The sequence below is a fragment of the Dipodomys spectabilis genome, unplaced genomic scaffold (assembly GCF_019054845.1).
Source record: "Dipodomys spectabilis isolate Male_0828 unplaced genomic scaffold, ASM1905484v1 ptg000207l, whole genome shotgun sequence".
NCBI classification, from domain to species: domain Eukaryota; kingdom Metazoa; phylum Chordata; class Mammalia; order Rodentia; family Heteromyidae; genus Dipodomys; species Dipodomys spectabilis.
The window spans coordinates 10688712-10707408 of NW_024870884.1; the positions used below are offsets into that span (position 1 = coordinate 10688712).

An 18697-nucleotide genomic window follows, 5' to 3' on the forward strand; every position below is an offset into this window, starting at 1 on the left:
AACTCAGAACCTTGCACTTGCTAAGCTGATATGATAATGCTGAGCCATGCCTGCGGCCCTGATAGTTGCTGGTTGTCCATCACAGTGACCGGTTAGCGCTGCTCCAAGTCCGCGCCATCCTTCAGCAGCTGGGTCTGAACAGCACATGCGATGACAGCATCCTGGTTAAGACAGTGTGCGGCGTGGTGTCCAAGCGGGCTGCCCAGCTGTGCGGCGCAGGCATGGCTGCCGTGGTGGACAAGATCCGAGAGAACAGAGGGCTGGACCATCTGAACGTGACCGTGGGGGTGGATGGGACACTCTACAAGCTGCATCCCCAGTGAGTACAGCTTCTTCTTGGATGGGCGGAGTCTGCTGGGCTGAATCACAGGCATTGGGGCGTGGCTTCCACCAGGGCAAAGCCTCCTGGGGGACCAGCAGCCTGAAGCTGTGTATCCATGGATAGTGGGCAGCTCTGAGTTTGACTGCGACTCTTGTCTAGCTCACAGTATGAGGTGACTCACCCTGCGTTTCCTGACCCCTGTCAGGTGGGAGCGAAAAAGGAGGAGAATGGATGTAAGCTGACCCATCCAGCAGGCCAGCTGCAGTCATGCTGGAAGGCTGGGCTTGCTCCATAGGAGAGGAATCTAAGAAGAGGGGAGGAGGGCTGGTTGTATTCATCTACAGATTTGGAGCTTCTGGAAATACAGAAGAACCAGTTTGGTCCTTTGGCTCTAAGGCAGGGGAGGGCAGGGAGTGCCTGGCCTCCTTTTGGCCAACTATCTGATACCCCAGTTGGGGGGGGGAACATGTGACCCCCATCTGCTCACATCATTTGGCTCCTATGATCAAGTGACTATTTATAAGCTTGGGGTACATTTATCAGTAATTACTACTAATAATGACCAGTGGTTCCATCCCAGATAGACCGGGCCATAATGTCATAGTCCTTACAAGCAACCTCACCTAACTCTGCAGACATTCCCTACTTACCTCATGCCATGCTTGGGATAAAGGATCTTTCTTGCTCCATCCTTATCTCCATCTCCCATCTTCATTGCTGTCATCATCACTACTGGTGGCACAGGAAGGGGAGTCATAAACTTTGTGGTGTGTATGTGTGTGTGTGTGCGTGCGCATGCACGTGTGTATGTGTGCGCGCGTGCTCATGCATGCTGTGGTACTGGGGTTTGAACTCAGAGCCTGGGTGCTGTTCTTTAGCTTTTTTGCTCTGCCACTTGAACCACAGCTGTACTTTTGGCTTTTTTGGTGGTTAATTGGAGAGAAGAGTCTCATGGACTTTCCTGCCGGGGCTGTCTTTAAACTGAGATCCTCAGATCTCAGCTTCCTGAGTAGCTGGGATTACAGATGTGAGCCACTGGTTCCCGGCTGGAGTCATATACTCTTACCCTTAGTCCTGGAATCACATAGAAGCTGTTCTCAGTAACTTCACCTCTGCCAGGTCTTGTCTTCCTCCTGGGATTGCACAAACTGGCCTGGCTAGAAATTGTATATGAAATGTAGATGCCTAGTAGGTGCCCATCAAAGGCGGGGATAACTTCTGAGACCCTAATTCTGGCCCTGGCTTTTCCTTTTCAGCAGAGTGATTGTCCCAGAGATTGTCCCTTGGAGAGAGGGCTACCTTCTCTTGCTGAAGGGGCTGTGGCCAGTGTTAGGCTGGGGGGCAGGGGTGGAGTCTCAGGGCTGAAGGTGAGGTGGTAGTACTGTTTGTTCCCATGTGTCCCGAATCGACCCAGTGCTTGGGCCTGCCTTGGGGAGGGGGGGACCCTTGCATAGACCCCAGCATCCTCTTGCTTATCAGATCCCCTAGGAGCCCCAGGCTCTGAGGAAGGGTGTCCTGAGTATTACTTGTCCCCTGGCTCTCCCAGGCTATACTGATAGCTTTGTTTGGAGTTCTCACGTGTGCCCCTGCTGGAGATGGTAATAAGAGCATGGTTGTAAATCCTGTGGACTTGAGCTGCTCTTGGCGGGCCGATCTTCCTCTGCCTCATTGTTGGGAGTTGAGTGTTGTCAGCGGGGACTGGCTCCTCCTCTCCTGCCCTCTTCTCCCTACCTTCTCCTCTATCTTGTCTTGCAGCTTCTCCAGAATCATGCATCAAACCGTGAAGGAACTGTCACCGCAGTGTAACGTGTCCTTCCTCCTATCCGAAGACGGAAGTGGCAAGGGGGCTGCCCTCATCACGGCCGTGGGCGTGCGGCTCCGAGAAACCAGCAGCTAAGAGCCAGGAACCCCAGCCTGCTGCCCTTCCAGCTCTTCTCTATACAAGCGATGACCCCCCCCCCCCTTGTTCCACCCAGCGAGCCGTGCTGGGCGACCCTGGCACCAGAGCCTGCCTTGCCAACGTGGGAGGAGAACAGAACCCAACCAATGGCGCCTCACGTAGGGTCCCACATAGAGTGTATGCTGTTGATAATCTCTTGCCCGGACCCCTCTCACTGCCCTGCCACTCTGCATGATTTGATCTCCACCCAGCCGTGCATCCCCCACATGTGAGGTGTAGCGGCATCCCTCCCTCGGGCGCCCCGCCAGCCGAGCCATGGCTGGTTCAGATGAAGACTCACACCATCCCACAGGCCTGAGGGCCTCCGGAGCCCGTCCTTGGGGTCACCTCCTCCGAGTCAAATGTATTATCACCAGCAGACACTGCCGGACCCCCTCTCCCAGGGCGGGGAGGGGGCGGGGGGGGGGGGGAGAGGGAAGGCGTGGCCTGAAGGGCAAGTATGGATGTGGCGTTACTGCTGGTCCGTCCTAGCCCCCCTGTGCAGCCTGGCATGCCATCAGGAGGAGTCAGTGCCACTAAGTTGCGTGTCCGTGGACCTGGTCCTAGCCACATTGTGATAGTCTTGCATTCTGTGTGTCTCCTAGGGGGGTTGGGGGAGGTGGGAAGTCACGCGGGAAAATGTGTTGTCTCCATCAGAGTAAGAAAGGAACCAGCCCACACATGATGCCATCACTGGAATTTCCCATCGCTTTTGTGAGCCATGTTGTATGACTAGTAAACTTTGTACCGATTCAAACCAACCACCCGAGTGATGCTTGCTGCTGGGGGAGAAGCAGGGGGGAGATCTTGGCATGTGGCAAAAACCAGATGTTGGGATTTTTTGTGGCCTCCTGGGTGTGGGGGAAGATTTAAATAAAATTATGGTCTGTAACCCCCAGCTTTGGTTTGGCATGAGGAGTTCAATACTGGCCCTACAGAATACAGAGACCTAGGCTCTCCTCTCAACTGGTCTCCCAGCTCCAGCCCTGCTCGTTTCTCCTCTAGTCCCAATATCCTGAACCCTTACCCTAGGACCTGGAAGAAGGGAAAAAAATGAATCCTCTGTCTTCCTCCTGTGCTAGGACAAAGGAAAAGTGAACAGGTTGGCTTCATTGGGTTCAGTGGGAGGACGGACGGTGTGGCTGTACTACCCACAGACCTTTCTATGACAGCCAGTGACCCTTGACATCTGGTGGCAGCCCAGGGAAGTAGAATAGCCATTCTCTTTTCCTAAGTCCTAACAAGCAGTCCACAGGAAATAAGCTTTGTCTGACTCTTACCTTACCCTAGCCTTCAAGACTGCTATTTTGGATTTTCCTCTGGAAGATTCCACCACAGGGCGTCCAGGCACCTGTGGTGTCCCTGTGATGAGCAGCTTCCTGGGTCTGCATGCCCACCCTGGTGGGATGAGACACCTGTTGCTGTCACACCGACAGGGCCAGTGATCACCGTGCAAAGCAAGAATAACACTAGACTTTGGGTGTGTGTGCTGTTCCTTGCTTCTTGTAGAGGGCACAAGGTGGTGGAAGGTGAGTCAGCAGCAGGTGGGGAGATGAGGCCTTGGCAGGGATAGGCCAAGCCGAGAGTACTCTGAGCGGGGACAGTTGGTGTTCTGACTGTCTGCTTCTTGCTGCAGAAGTGAGGGTGTAGCTGTGTTGCTGACTCACAGGTGCTGTTCATGCAAAATGGCTGGCACAGTAAATACAACCAGGGCTGCCATTTATGGAGGACTTAGCCTGCTGGTGTGTGGCTATCACTCTTATCAATCCTCAGCATCCCTGGGGGTAGTTTTGTACTGAGCAGTGGAAGAGGCTGAGGGTCAGAATAAGTTGCCCAAGGCAACTCTAACCCTGAACTCTACCACCCAGCCTGGGCTATATCCAGTCTCTAGATCTGGAAAGCCCCAAGTCAACTCATAACCACTGGACTTTGCCACAAAAGAAGGGTCCTTGTGTCTTTAGTAGATATGCTGTGTTGGTCTTATCTAAGGTGTTAGAGATATTTTTGTGGATCCCGTTGATCAAGTCTGAGGCTTTCACATGCAAATTTGGATTCCCAGCTTTTCTTGGAAGAGCAGGCAACAGTGAGCCACCTTACCACATGGAAGCAGTCATGTCCCCTTGGGTGACTGTCCCCTGCAGGACACCTTACCACATGGAAGCAGTCATGTCCCCTTGGGTGACTGTCCCCTGCAGGACACCTTTTCCTTCCACTAACTTGTCCCAGGACTGGCTATGCCCACTCTGGTGCGAACAGGAACCCTTTATTGGAGCATTGACAGGTCTCTGTACGTCTGTTCATCATGTTGTATAGCTCAGGAAGCATTTGAGTTTGCAGCTCCTGAATTAAGTGTTGGCTTACACAGTCTCTTGGGCTCTGATTGGGTCCCTGAAATGCTCTTTGATGAGTGGGCGGGCTCTGAACTCTTCTTGATTTTCTATTGGCACATTGAAGGGTGGGGTGTGGTCCAAACTTACATTTGCTCTTCTCAGTTAGCGGTCTGGTCCTGCAGGCAGGCACAAGGCTTGGGTTCCAGAAGGTCCCACCTCTCAAGGACCCCCGGCTTGACCATTGGTCGCCTCGGAAGGGGTTATGTCCCCAGTCAGGAACAAAGTGTCTTTCGTGTGACATCTGTTGACTCTTATAGACAGGGATGGCGTGTGGGTCAGCTCCATCTTATCTTCTTGGGTTGGTGTGACCCAGGGGCAGCACCAGAAAGCAAGCCGGAATCCAGAGCGAAACCTGGAGGGGGGGGATGCAGGGTCACCTGAGCAATGACGGTAGGGAGCTGTCTGCCATGTAGCTGCTTCCAGACCTAGGAGACTCCCAGAGGAAAGCCACTGCCATCCCCCCATCCCACAAGAGCCTATAATTGCTCAGGGTCTCTTTTGAAGTACATTCTTGAGGGGATTTAGTTTTAGGAAACAGAAAGGATTCTGCAGGGCTGGGAATGTGGCTTAGTGGTAGAGTGCTTGCTTGCCTAGCATGCATGAAGCCCTGGGTTTGATTCCTTAGTACTACAAACAGAAAAACCCAGAAGTGGTACTGTGGTAGAGTGGTAAGAGTGCTATCCTTGATCAAAAGAAGCTCAGGGACAGTGCCCAGGCCCTGAGTTCCAAGTCCCAGGACTGTAGGGAAAAAGTATTCTGCAGTTTCATCTAGGATTTGAGAGGCTGACCATCGACCATGATTACAAACAAGTGTAATGACAAGAATGGGTTTTTCCCATGTGACTTGGTGACCTTTTGAAAGAGTAATCTGTTGATGAAAAGAACAATTGGGGCTCTGGCAATGTTGGAATAGGGGGTGCTCTCCCAAGGGACTGCTCTGAAGATTTCACAGATGGCAGCCACCACGCGTGGACACAAGCTTAAAAAGAAACTTCTCAGGGCAGCGCCCAATATTCACGTACACACTGGAGTCAAGAGGAAGTAGCTGTGGCGAGTGAGAAGAAGGGGTTGGAAGAGAGAATATGGCTAGGGGCTACACAGAAGGGGTAGAGATAAAAAGGGACCCTGTGCAAGGGGAGAGGGACCGAGCTGCCCTTGCTTCCTGGGCTGCAGGGTTCTGTGTTCCAGAAGAGACACTTTGCTTGGGGGACCCTCCATCACCTTAAAGCTTCGTGAGACCCAATGGCAAACCTACTGAATGCCTGTGAACGTAGAGGCCTCCGTGCAACGCTCCCACCCCACATGCCACACCCACACTCCCAGTCCTGCTCCATCTCTCCCTGGCAGTCCTTGCCTCAGCTGCTGACAACTGTCAGCCCTAGGTTGATGGCTCACGCCTGTCATCCTAGCTACTCAGAAGGCTGAGATTTGAGGATCAAGATGCAAAGCTAGCTCGGGCAGGCAAATCCAAGAGATGTCACCAATTAACCAGCAAAAAAAAAAGCAGGAATGAGGCAGTGGCTCAAGTGGTAGAAGACCAACAGGCTTAAGTGAAAAAGTCCAGGGAGAGAGAGAGGCCCTGAGTTCCAGCCCCAGCACCTGCACAGGCAAGAGCCAAGGGGCCTCTCTGGTCAATATCACTCACATCAGTCTTGTGAGGGTAAGACTTTGTGTCTGCCTCTAACTTTATCACCAGCCTGAAAAGCCTGCTCTGCCAGATGACAGAGCTGGTGGGAATGGGGTTGGGGTTCCTGCCTGGTTTACAAGAGCCCCAAAGCAAGTGCCCACCCATGGACTCTACTTCTCCAAAAGCATCAAGGTAGGAACACCTGATGATAGCTAAGCCAGCAGGGAGATTTTGCTCCCTTTATTCCTGGCCATCTCTCTCAAGATCACTTCCCAGCTGCCTTGAGCCCCTGGAGGAGAAGAAATACACTAATCTTGCTGGGAGCAGCTGCCTCCCATCTGGTTCCCCCACGCCTTCATTCCAGTGCTTCACAGGCCAGGTAGGTTTCTGCTCATCGGTGCAGGTGGACACTTTGGAAATATTAGAACGGAGGCTTGGAGGTGTAGCTCAAGTGGTAGGGTGATTGCTTAGTGTGTGGGAGTCCTGGGTTTAATCCCCAGTACTCGAAGAAGCAAAGTTGTTTCTTTGGAAAAGCCAGGTTCCAGTGACTCACGCTACTTAGATACTCCCAGCTACTCAGGAGGAAAAAGGTTCAAAACCAGTCTAGGCAGGAGAGTCCATGAGACTCATCTCTTAGCCAGCAAAAAGCCAAAAAGGCTCAAGTGATGGAGCAAGTCTTGAGCATAAAAGCTAAAGGACAGAACCCTGAATTCAAGCCTCCCCCCGCCCTACACAGGCAAAAACAAATAAATGTTAAAAGAATGGTAGTACTCATAATCCCAGCACTAGATAGAGAAACTGGTTAGGAGGAGCAGGTTTGGGTTTGAAGCCAGTCTGGGTTTTTATAGTGAAATGGAAGACTAGGAATATTGCTCAGTGGCAGAGTACTTGGTCATGCAAGGTCTCCCTACTACAAAACACACAGCCAAGTCAGCCCTTGCTCCTTGACTTGGCTCTTTTGTCCTTTCTGACCCTGGCCTCTCTCTTTTTCTACCTGCAGATCCTCCTGACACCAACAATTGGAGCCAGGTGCTGGTGGCTCATGCCTTTAATTCTAGCTACTCAGGAACCTGAGATGTAAGGACCACATTTCAAAACCAGCCTGGGCAGGGAAGTCTGTGAGACTTTCCAATAAATTTCGAAAGCCAGGAGAGCTGTGGCTTACGTGGTAGAGTGCTAGCCTTGAGCACAAAACTCAGGAACAGAGCCTAGGTCCTGAGAAGAAAGAAAGAAAGAAAGAAAGAAAGAAAGAAAGAAAGAAAGAAAGAAAGAAAGAAAGAAAGAAAGAAAGAAAGAAAGAAAGAAAGAAAGAAAGAAAGAAAAGAAAGAAAGAAAGGAGAAAAGAGAGAAAAGGAAAAAGAAAATGAAAGAAAAGAAAGAAAGAAAAAAAAGAAAAAAGAAAGAAGGGGTGGGGGGAAGGGAAGGGAAGAGAAAAGAAAAAGAATTGGAACTCTGGTTTGCCTAGGAGAAGGCTTTGGGGAGAACGTGTGACCCAAGCTAGGATTAGGCCAGAGGAAGGGTTATGCTGTGGCTGACCTAGAGGACAGTATTCACTCGTGAGTTGAGACATCCCTAGACTTGGAGTGGAGGCTGCAGCTCCTCTGGAGGAGGCCCCAAGGGTGAGGCTCACCTGCGGTTGAGGCAGCAGTAGATGATGGGGTTGTACATGGTAGAGCTCATGGCCAGCCAGAAGAGTGCAAGGTAGACCTGCTGGATGAACTTGTGGTAGTAGATGTCTTCCTGGAAGCTGCCCAGGATGAAGTAGAGGTGGTAGGGCAGCCAGCACACAGCAAAGGTCACCACCACCAGCACCATGGCCTTTACAAACTGGTCCAAAAGAGGCTTAGGTCAGTCTTCTGCCCCAGGGCCCTAGGCCTTCCCAGAGCAGCATGGGGGTCCTTCATATCACGATCACCCCCAAACTTCCCCAATCAGTGGCCTCTGTGCCGACACACATCTGCATTATGCAGCTCCCCACGAGGGATGGGACAGCAAATGGAGACAACGCTATTTGGAGGGACACACTGATAGATAGTGTCCAACTGCCTCCCAGAGTTGCCCTGTAAAAATGTCCGTTAGCTGGGCATGGTAGTACACATTTGTAATCCCAGGGAGGTGAAAGTAGGAGGATCATGGTCTAAAACTACAAAAAAAAAAAAAAAAAGTACAAGGCCCTCCCTATTTGTAAAATAACTAAAGCAAGAAGAGATGAAGTGTGACTCAAGTGATAGATCGCCTGCCTAGCAGGTGAAAAGCCTTGAGTTCAAATTCCACACACACACACACACACACACACACACACACACACACACACGTCTACCACTGGTTAAAAAAACAACAATAAAAACACGTTTCTTTGACCTGGCTACATGCCTCAATTAACCCATTGTGTTCTCTGGTTGCCTAGCAGGAAGAGAGTACAACCAAGATCAACGTGAGCTTTGCTTGGAAAAAGGAGTAAAGTCTAGAGCATAGAAGGCTTAATTGGAACCCCAGGGGGAGCTTTGATGTTGGGGGAAGAGGAAACATTGCCATATGGCCTAGAAATGGGAAGATGATGGACTATAATTGAGTCTCTACATCTCTAAGGTTTTAGCTCTAGCCCTCGAGGATTCTCTGAATTCTAGCAAGGAGCCTTCAATATGTAAATTCTGAAATCCAACATTCCAATGATTCAAAGGGTTAACAACTTAAGATTCTAGTATACTAAGATTCTTGAAGTGTCTGAAATTTGGTGGGGCTTTAGTACTCTACTAATGTTCCAGGGAATTCCTTTAACCTTGTATTTGCCCAAAGACCAGAGGTCAACCCTCCTGCCAGGGATAGGGGTAGGGGTAGGGACAGGGAGAAGATGGGGTGGGTAAGGAATTGAGCTACAGTCCCAGAATGGACAGCCTCAGGACTCTGAGCTCCTTGGTGCCCCCTAGTGGATAAGTCTTGAGCCAGCAAGAGCAGTTTCCTAAGGCCAAGCCTGTTCTGGCCCCAGCTGGCCTGTCTCATCTGGTGCTCACCTTCTTCTTGGCCGTCAGGTGGCGCAGGTTGGCGCCATGTGCCTGGTGTCTGGGAATGGCCCGTCTCCAGAGGGTGAGGCCAATGACGCTGTAGGCCACGAACATCACCACGAGGGGCAGGAAGTAGATGAGGGCGATCACCACAAGATGGTATCTGGAAGGAAAGTCAGGGACCTGGGCATCCAGTGTCTCTGAAGTCCACCTGAGAGATTGTTCCAGGACCCTGTGGTTCCCACCATGCAGCCCTATCCTAGACTACCTCCTATGCCTTGATTTGAATTAAAATAAAGGCAACATTGGCTAGGATATGTGCCCAAAGAGGACTTGCTTTCCCTGCAAAAGGGCCAGCAGCTTTAGTGAGACAAATGTCAGAAAAGGAAATAGGAAATGTAAAATGCCAGCTGAGTATGGTAGTACGTGCCTGTAATCCTGGCATGTGGGAGTCTGAGGCAGATTATGAGTCCAAGGCTATCCTTGGCTACATACTGAATTCCAGGACATAGGCTGCATGGCAAAACCTTTTTTGTTGTTGTTTTGTTTTTTGTTTGCTTGTTTTTGCCAATCCTGGGGCTGGAACTAAGGGCTTGGGCACTGTCCCAGAACTTCTTTTTGCTCAAGGCTAGCACTCTACCACTTGAACCACAGTGACACTTCCAGCTTTTTCTGTTTATGTGGTACTGAAGAATCAAACCCAGGACTTCATGCATGCTAGGCAAGCACTCTACCAATAAGCCACATTCCCAGCCCTAAACTCTATTTTTAAAAACAAGCAAAGAAACAAAAATAAGTAATATGCTACTAAACACACAGGAGAAAAAAATGGCCCTGCTCCTATTCTTTTTTTGGGGGGGAGGGGGTCCAGTCGTGGGGCCTGAACCTGAACTCTTAGCCTGGGCGCTGTCCCTCAGCTCTTCAGCTCAAGGCTAGCTCTCTACCACTTGAGCCACAGCACCACTTCTGGCTTTTTTCTTTTTGCTTATGTGGTGCTGAGGAATCGAACCCAGGGCCTCATGCATGCAAGGCAAGCACTCTACCACTGAGCCACCTTCCCAGCCCCCTGCTTCTATTCTTGTTAACAATGTTTTTCTTCTGGAATCATGCTTGTACAGGTAAAAATGTTTATGCACATATATGCATATGCACATGTACAAGAATAAGTACTTACATATATTAGGGGGAGGATACATGTAATCTACACCTGACTGGGTGGCTGGATGGCTAGAGAAAACTGCTGGAGCTAATAAGGGTCCGTGTCCAGGAAAAGGGCAATGGAAAATTGTCACACTGCACACACCAATGTCATTTCCCTTCCTGTTCATCAGCACTTGATTGGAAATATTCCTAGGGTCAGCAAACACCTTTGCATTCACCTTGAGGACAGTGGCTCAGAACATTGCTACACGGCCACCATGTTCCCAGGGAGGACACCTGGTTATTTTGTGGATCTTTGTCTCCTTTTGCAAAGACAGTGTAAAGACGTGTCCCTGGCTCCTTTTCTGACGCATGCTAATGCTCCTGCAAGCAGCAGGCTGCAGTGGTGGCAAGCCAGTTGGCTGCAGGAGAGACAGCTGACACTCGACTGTGTGCTGTGTTACTAACCTAGAATGGAATTCAGTGATGTGCATTAAATGTATTTTCCAGTTTAGGTATTTTCAGGTGAGGCTGGTGGCTCACATCTGTAATCCTAGCTTCTTAAGAGGATGAAGATTTGAGGCCAGCCCACTCAGAAAAGTCATGAGAATTGATCTCCAAAATGAAAAGCAAGGCTGGAAGTGTGGCTCAAGTGGTAGAGCACCAGTCAAACAAACCAGTGAGCAGATGTAAGACTCTTGAGGGTTTTTCTAAAAAGATACTTTTAACCAAGGATGGATTCACGAGGTTTGACCCCATGGTTAATAGAGGAGTCTTAAAATGCACACTCACATAATCCCATATATTCCTGCAGAGTCCTGTGCATACCCACAGGTACCTACTACACAGACGTGAGCATGTACACACAGAGTCATACATGGTGCCCTCCACACCCAGGGCCTTACAGAAGGAGTGTTTTGCCCCCGCTGTCTTCAGGCCAGGCCACCACGCACTTGGTGGCACCCTGGTCCACAGTGATGGTGGAGTAGAAGCACTGGGGGAAGGCAAGGGCCAGGGCCACCAGCCAGATGCCTGCTATAACCGCCTTGGTGCTGAGCGCTGAGAGCCGTGGCTGGAAGGGGTGGACAATGGCCATGTACCTGTGGGCAGAGTACAGGGAAAGGCAATCAAAACTCTCAGTAGATTCCATCTCACACTAAGAGGTTAGATATTTATAGACTAGTCAGACTGTCCACCAAGAAAAGAAGCAACAATAACATGCTGGAGAGGACAGGTGGCCGGGGAGGAGGAATTCTGATGTTCTGTTGGTGGGAGTGGATGTAAATGAGTGCAACCATTATGGAAATCAGTATGGAGGTTCCTCAGAACACTAACGCTAGAACTCCCATACAATCCAGCCACACTTCTGAGTGCAGCAACTTGTCAACCTACAGTTGAGATACCTAAATATAGCCTGTGCTTACTGAAGCACTATTCACAATAGCCACATTATGTAATCCAACTGGGGTGCCCTTCACCAGATGAAGAAAATGCAGTACATCTACACACAGTGGAGTATAAGTCAGCCATAAAGAAGAACCAAATCATATTTGCAGGAAAATTCATGGAAGTCATCGTGTTAAGAGAAATAAGACCGATGTAGAAGGACAAGTACACAATATCATCTTTCAAGATGAAAAAAAAAAACAAAAAACCAACAACAGATGAAACCAGGCAGTGGTGGCTCATGTCTGTAATCCTAGCTACTCAGGCAGCTGAAATCTGAGGATCACGATTTGAACCCAGCCTGGGAAGAAAAGTCCAATTAACTTATCTCTAATTAACTACCAGAAAACCAGAAATGGAGCTGTGGCTTAAAGTGGTAGAGCACTAGCCTTGAGCAAAAAAAGCACTCAGGGACAGCGCCCAGGCCCTGAGTTTAAGCCCCATGATCAACCAAAACAACAACAACAAAAACACCATGAAAGGGGCTGGGAAGATGGCTCAGTGGTAGAGTGCTTGCCTTGCATGCATGAGGCCCTGGGTTCGATTCCTCAGCACCACATAAACAGGAAAAAAAAAAGCCGGAAGTGGTGCTGTGGCTCAAGTGGTAGAGCGCTAGCCTTGAGCTGAGGTACCCAGTACCCAGGCCCAGAGTTCAGAGCCCACGACCGGACCAAAAACAAAAACACCATGAAAGTAGAAGGAGGACTATTTAGGGGAGGAGGAGAGAGACAACAGAGTAATGGAGAGATATGATCAAAGCACATTATACACATGTATAAAATGCCATAATTAAACCAATTATTGGGGACAACTCATATTCATACATGCAAAAAAGAGATTTGTGTGTGTATGTGTGTGTGTGTGTGTGTGTGTGTGTGTGTGTGTGTGTGTGTGTAAAACACTGAACATGACCTACAGTCCAGCAGATCTGGACTGGACTGTGGTGTTGAAGCAACACTATTAGATATTTCTTTTCTCATCTGTGTGCTGGTCCTGGGGATTGAACTCAGGACCTGGGACATTGTCCTTTAGCTTTTTCTCTTAAGGAAGTTCCACTTCTGGCTCTTTTGGTGGTTAATGAAAGATAAAGGTTTCATGGACTTTTTCTTCCTCTGGCTGGTTTTAAGCAGTGATCCTCAGATCCTAGTCTCCTGAGTAGCTAGGACTGCAGGTGTGAGCCACCAGTGCCCAAAGCTGCTGAATACTTGTGCAATCCCAGCACCTAACATCTGTGACAAAGCCCAGGCTCCACTCTGGTCCTGCCAGCTGCTTTGCTGCCTGATTTTGAACTGTCCTTGTCCACATAGGAACTCATGCACTCCTGTTTTCTTTCTCTCCACAGTCTTCAGGCAGTGGTTACATACTCCTCCCTCCTCCCCCTGTAGCACTGACCTATTCCTGTGGTGGTGGCTGGGCCCTGGGCCAGCTTTGCCCTTATCAGCCTGGACCCAGGCAGGTGCCTCAGTGAAACAGATGAACGGCTATTTTCCTCAAAGTTCTTGAACACATCTCTTCTTGCCTCCATAGCTGTAGGTAACTAGGGCCAACGTTAGAGCCTCTAGGTTCACTGCTGTTCTTGAGGGGTAAGGTGGGAAGGGGAAGAGGTCCTTTATCCCATGAGAGGCAGCTTGGGCCACTTTGGATACTGACCTGGATTCCAATCCTGTCTCTGCTGCTTTCTAACAGCAGGATGTCAAGCAACTAGCCTTTGCTGTTAATGCTCCAAGTTAACCTCAGAGATGGATACTGCTAATTCTTGTGTTAGGTTCTTGTGTGAAGGAAATGAAGAATCTGAAGACAACAGGGACTCAGGGTTTGGAGAATGTGGTTATCCCTATTTATTCTGTGCCCTAAATTCACCAGAATTCTGGTTTGGGTCCTGGATGGCTCCAGGATCTTCTCTCCCTGGGGGTTAATCTGAACCTTGGGACAAGGTCAGGATAGTAGAACACAGCCCTGAATTTTATGTAATCCAAGTAAGGAAGTTCTGTCAGCATCTTGGGCACAAAGACTCTGTGCCTGGTGAACATTTCCATCTGGTTTTCTTCTAGAACATTCACCCCTGCAGAGTGCAACACACGCATCCTTTCCTGTCATCTTTGTCCAAATCCCACCCACTGAGACCCACCCTGACATCAATTTACAAGGTAAATGTGACTGCTCTACTAGGAATTTAAACCATAAGCACATGAATAAATAAAATCTGTGTTGTTGTTGTTGTTATTGGTGGTGGTGGTAGTGGTGGTGGTGGTGGTGGTGGTGGTAGTGGTGTGTGTGTGTGTCTGTGTGTGTGTGTGTAGGTTCTGGGCCTTGAACTCAGGGCCTGGGATCTGTTCTTGAGTTTTTTTTATTTTTATTTTTTTTATTTTACTTCAAGGCTGGCATTCTATCACTTGCGCTACAGATCCACTTCCAATTTTTTGGTAGTTAATTGGAGATAAAAATCTTAAGGCCTTTCCTGCCCAGGCTGGCTTTGAACTCCAATCCTTGATCTTAGGCTCCTGAGCAGCTAGGATTATAGGTGTGAGCCACTAGCACCGGCTCTATGTTGTATTTTGAGGTCACAAGAGCTGTGAAAAAGTATTAGAGAGGAAGACTGGAGGCAGAGCTCAGTAGTACCATGCCATCATGCTAATCTATTAAGTGCAAGGCCCTAAGTTCAAATCTCAGATATACACACACACACACACACACACACACACACACACACACTCATTAGAAAGGAAGCTATGGTATCCGATGTGTGTACCAGAGTGGGGTTAGGTTGTACTGATCATTTTTCCTGTAATGCTCAGAATAATGTCTGTAAATAGCAGGCACTGGACATGCATTTGTTAAGTGAGTAACAGTGAAGAATGGAGGAATGAGTGCCATCCTGCTCCAACTGTTACCCTCTCCCTCCTGGATTATTTGTTCTCCCTCCTGGTCTCCTGGCTCCACCCTGTCTTTGTAGCCCACCCACCCTTTAAATAGAAGCTCTGAGAAGCCAGGAGTTGTGGTTTTGCCCATTGGCATATGTCTGCACAGGTGCCCAAACTGTGCTCAACACAAAGGGACCATCCAAGTATTTGTTGCATAAATAAAAAGAAAATTTGAATAGGATGTTAAGAAACATCCAGGGGGCCTTAAGGTGTATTTGTGGTCGGTGGTGGGCTGTCTCCTGTACCCACAGCCCAGAGGGTGGGGCTCCAGGCCCTGGCTTTGCCTCTAACTTGATGATCGAACTCAGGTAATACACACCATCTCTAGCCTTGGTTTCCCTGGGTGTAAAGGTAAAAGTTAAGCCTCTAGGAATGATGTTTAAATGTTTCTTTCCATTTTTACCTATGGAAGAAATGTCCCTAAATGAAATATTCTGGGAAACTCCATCTTAAACAGCTGCAGCTAAGCAGTGAGGGTAGAGGTTGCTGGGAAGGCTGGAGTGAGGAGACTGCAGGTCTCACACACCGCGGAGCCCATTTCGAGACCTTCGCCTCCCCCACACTGGAGGTCTTTCCTATGTCCCGTCCGGAGTGCTGTCAATCTCCACAGCCCTTCCCCAGGCACCCAGGTCCTCTTCCATTGCCAAACCGAGCCCTGCCAGCCCTGAGCAGCTATCCAAGGACTCCAGCCCAGCCTGGGTGTGGCTAACACCCCTGCCCTATGCTCTCTCTTCCCAGGCTTCCAGTCAGAGCCCCTGAAAGCAGTGTGGGGGAGAATGATTAATCTTGTTAAAAGTAGATACAAACTACATATAACTTTCATTTTTTTCCCCCTCACGCCATTTATATAGACTATAAAACAATAGGAGCAATTTCTTCCTAGTGACAGAAAGATACCAAAACAAAGATCAAATACAAAGAAAGAACAAGAAGGATTCTGAAAACAGTACAACTACCCCTGAGTCTAACTTCAGCTTTAACTCCACAGTTCCCTAGGTCTGTCCTCCAGAGTCATACCTTTGAATCACACCCAGGTTGGAGCAACGTTTCTCCCTTCCCTTGCTGTGGGGCCACAGGCCCACCACCCCTCCACCAGAACCCCAGCAAAGTGACACGGCTACACCCTTCCCTGCTCTGCTCTTGCCTGTCAGCGGCGATGGCGGTCATGGAGTAGATGCTGACAAATGTGACTGTGATGGGGAAGAGATTCTGGAAGTAGCAGAAGGCCCGGCCAAAATACCAGATATTGTGGCTGGCATAGATGAAGTTGAAGGCAGCGTTGAAGGCAGCCATGCAGAGGTCGGCCAGCGCCAGGTTGATGATGAAGTAGTTGGTGACTGTACGCATCCTCTGGTGAGCCAGGATGATCCAGATGACGGTGGCGTTGCCTATCACAGCCACCAGCACCAGGGCCACATAAGCAGTGGCCCATAATGCCAGCTGCCAGCTGGGCATGGAGAAGGCTGTGATGCCTGTAGCGTTGCCCTCGGGACCAGACGAGATGTTGGTATCAGTCCTCATGGCACAGCCCCCCATGGCTGTTTCTAAGCCCAAGTCCTGGGCTTCCCTTGGCAGCTCCTCCTAGACTTGCAACCGAAGAGAAATCCTCTTTGGTGCATGGATTTATGGGGGGTGGAAGGGGTGGAGAGAGGAAAGGGGAAAGTGAGGGACGGCCAGGCTGCAGGCCACGCCTTTGTCTCAATCCAGTGTGAATTTGGCTGAGCAGAAAGTCTGATCCAAAGGCGTCTAATCCACGTCAGGTTCCCAGGCTCCTGCCAGATCTTCCAAATACACATCAAACCAGAATTCCAACCAAGGTTTCAGGGTAGGAGCCGTCCCGGTATCGCCCAGGTTCAAACTGAGAGGCCATGGGAGAAGACGAGCTGCTGAGGTCAGAAGCCAGAACTTGAACCCAGAACTTGAACAGTAGGAATCTGGGTATTACAACTCATCTGTCTCTCCAGGCTCTGGAGGGGTACAAGCTGGGTTGGGGGTTCCCTGCTCTGCTAGCTACCAGCCTTTAGTGGCCTCTCCCAGCTGCTCTTCCTTGCAAGGCCAGCTCCGGCCTTGGTGGAGGTGCTGTGGGCTCCTGAGGTGGGGCTGTCCCGCCCTCCCTTACCCCACCCCCTGCTGAGACCTCTCATCTCTTGAAAGATTTCAGACACAGGCTGGAGGCCAGGAGAGGCCTAGGGAAGTAGGCACAGGATGGTGGGTGGGGGCAGCCCACAGGGCACTGTTCTCAGCAGTGTTTACTTCAGCCTGGACAGGAGCTGCATCTAGCAAGTGATTGAGCACACAAATGGGAGCCAGAGGGAGTTTAAGCTAGGCTCTAGGGCCCCAGGAAAGTCTCTTAAATCCTTCTGAAGAGAAAGTCTCAGTGAGACATTCAGAAATATCCGGGGGGAGGGGAAAGAGGGCTTTGGGGTGCATTTGATGGTGGAGGGGCAATCAGATGAGGGGCTAGCTCCTGTGCCCACATCCCAAAGGACTAGGTTCCTGGTCCCTGGCTCTGTTGATTAGCTGGCTGACTTTCAGGAATCCTGATCATTTTTAGCCTTAGTTTCCCCAAATTTAAACCTAGAAGTTTTACATTTTGTTCAAGCTTTGTGTTTGCAAATGAAATCTTCAGGGAAAACTCCATAGCAAAACCAATAAAGTAGAGCTGTGAAGGTTGTTAGGCACTAAGGGGGGGTAGGAGGGGTGGGGAGGTTAGTCAGGGTGTGGGAAGCATTCACAGGGAACCAGCCACCCCATTTGGAAAACAGGGAAAGGTTGCGGGCATCTCTCAGACACTTGAAAGTTTTCAGTAGCTTGATTGCATATGGTCTACTCAGCACTGGAGAGGGACATTAAAAAGCACAGCATGGACTCGTGGTCTCAGGAGGAACCCCCCCTCCTGCCCTCTGCGCGTGTGCGCATACACACCACACACACACACACACACACACACACACACACACACACACGGTCAGGTCGGGGCTCTGCAAGAGGAAAACCAAACCTCAAGCAGTTGTAGCCCATTCCCAGGTGAGGGCCCTCTGATCCAGGGGTCTCCCTTTAAAATCATTGTCTTAGGATGAAGACTGGGCTCACAGTCTTGTCTGTGATTCCTGGGAAGGGCCGAGATTCAACCACTGATGAGCTGCACGGTGTGTGTATGTGCACCCTTGTACACGAGTGTGTATGTGTATGTATGTGTGTAGTGATGGTGATGTGTCTAAGTGATTGTATATGTGTGGCTGATGGATGTGAGTGCTCATTCACTCACACGCAAGTACACACCCGTGCAAACCCATGTATACCTGTGGCATTCTAGCTGGGGACAGGGCAAGCTCTTCAGGGTGGTGTAGGATGCCTCATGAAAGTCTAGGAGAGCTGTTTTTCAGCAGCCCTCAAATAGTGACCTCAGGCTGTGCCTGGCATAGCCTGGATTTTTCCTGGTTATGCAGCCTCTCTCCCAAGCATCCCTGTCTGCTTCTCTCCCTCCCCCTGTGCAGTGTCCAGACCCCTGGCCTCCTACCTCCCTGCATAGCTAGGAAAGACTTCTAAGGTTTTCTAGTGTTGAAAAGATGATGCAGTCTATGCAATTCAGAATAAAAACAGCATTAAGCTATATATCATGAAACTTCGATGTATACTGAAATCAAAAGAGCTTCTTTTAGATTTTTCTCACTGCACTCCTGAATACATTCAGCATTATGATTCTATCCATTGCTGGCTGTGTTGAGGTGCTGGGACTGGAGTGCAGGGGAAAGGAGTCGTCCATCCTCTGTCCTTGGGGAGGGGTGCTTCCAGGGCCCCTCCTCCTGTGGGGGAGGGTACTGGAGGGACACAGGACTCCTGCCCATTCAGAGTCAGCTAGGGACATAACCAGCCCCGGCTCTGGCTGGGCCCTGGAGCACAAAGCTCT

General features: G+C 49.9%; 2 protein-coding genes across 4 annotated transcripts in view; one reads left to right on the forward strand and one right to left on the reverse strand.

Annotated features, from left to right (window-relative positions):
- The window catches only part of Hk1 (hexokinase 1), a 61883-nt gene extending 59217 nt beyond the window's left edge, over positions 1-2666 (forward strand). For all 3 annotated transcript variants that reach the window (XM_042696322.1, XM_042696321.1, XM_042696323.1), the window contains 2 exons: positions 86-319; positions 2078-2666. In XM_042696322.1, coding sequence (XP_042552256.1) covers positions 86-319; positions 2078-2219 — 376 coding nt within the window. In that variant the 3' untranslated portion in view covers positions 2220-2666. The remainder of the gene's footprint in view (positions 1-85; positions 320-2077) is intronic.
- A 2144-nt stretch (positions 2667-4810) lies between these two features.
- Tacr2 (tachykinin receptor 2) lies at positions 4811-16323 on the reverse strand. Its single transcript, XM_042696506.1, has 5 exons — positions 15932-16323; positions 11326-11520; positions 9290-9443; positions 7909-8105; positions 4811-5003 (listed from the first exon to the last, which is right to left on the reverse strand). The coding sequence occupies exons 1-5, from the start codon at positions 16321-16323 to the stop codon at positions 4811-4813; spliced, it is 1131 nt and encodes a 376-aa protein (XP_042552440.1).
- Positions 16324-18697: the final 2374 nt, after the last annotated feature.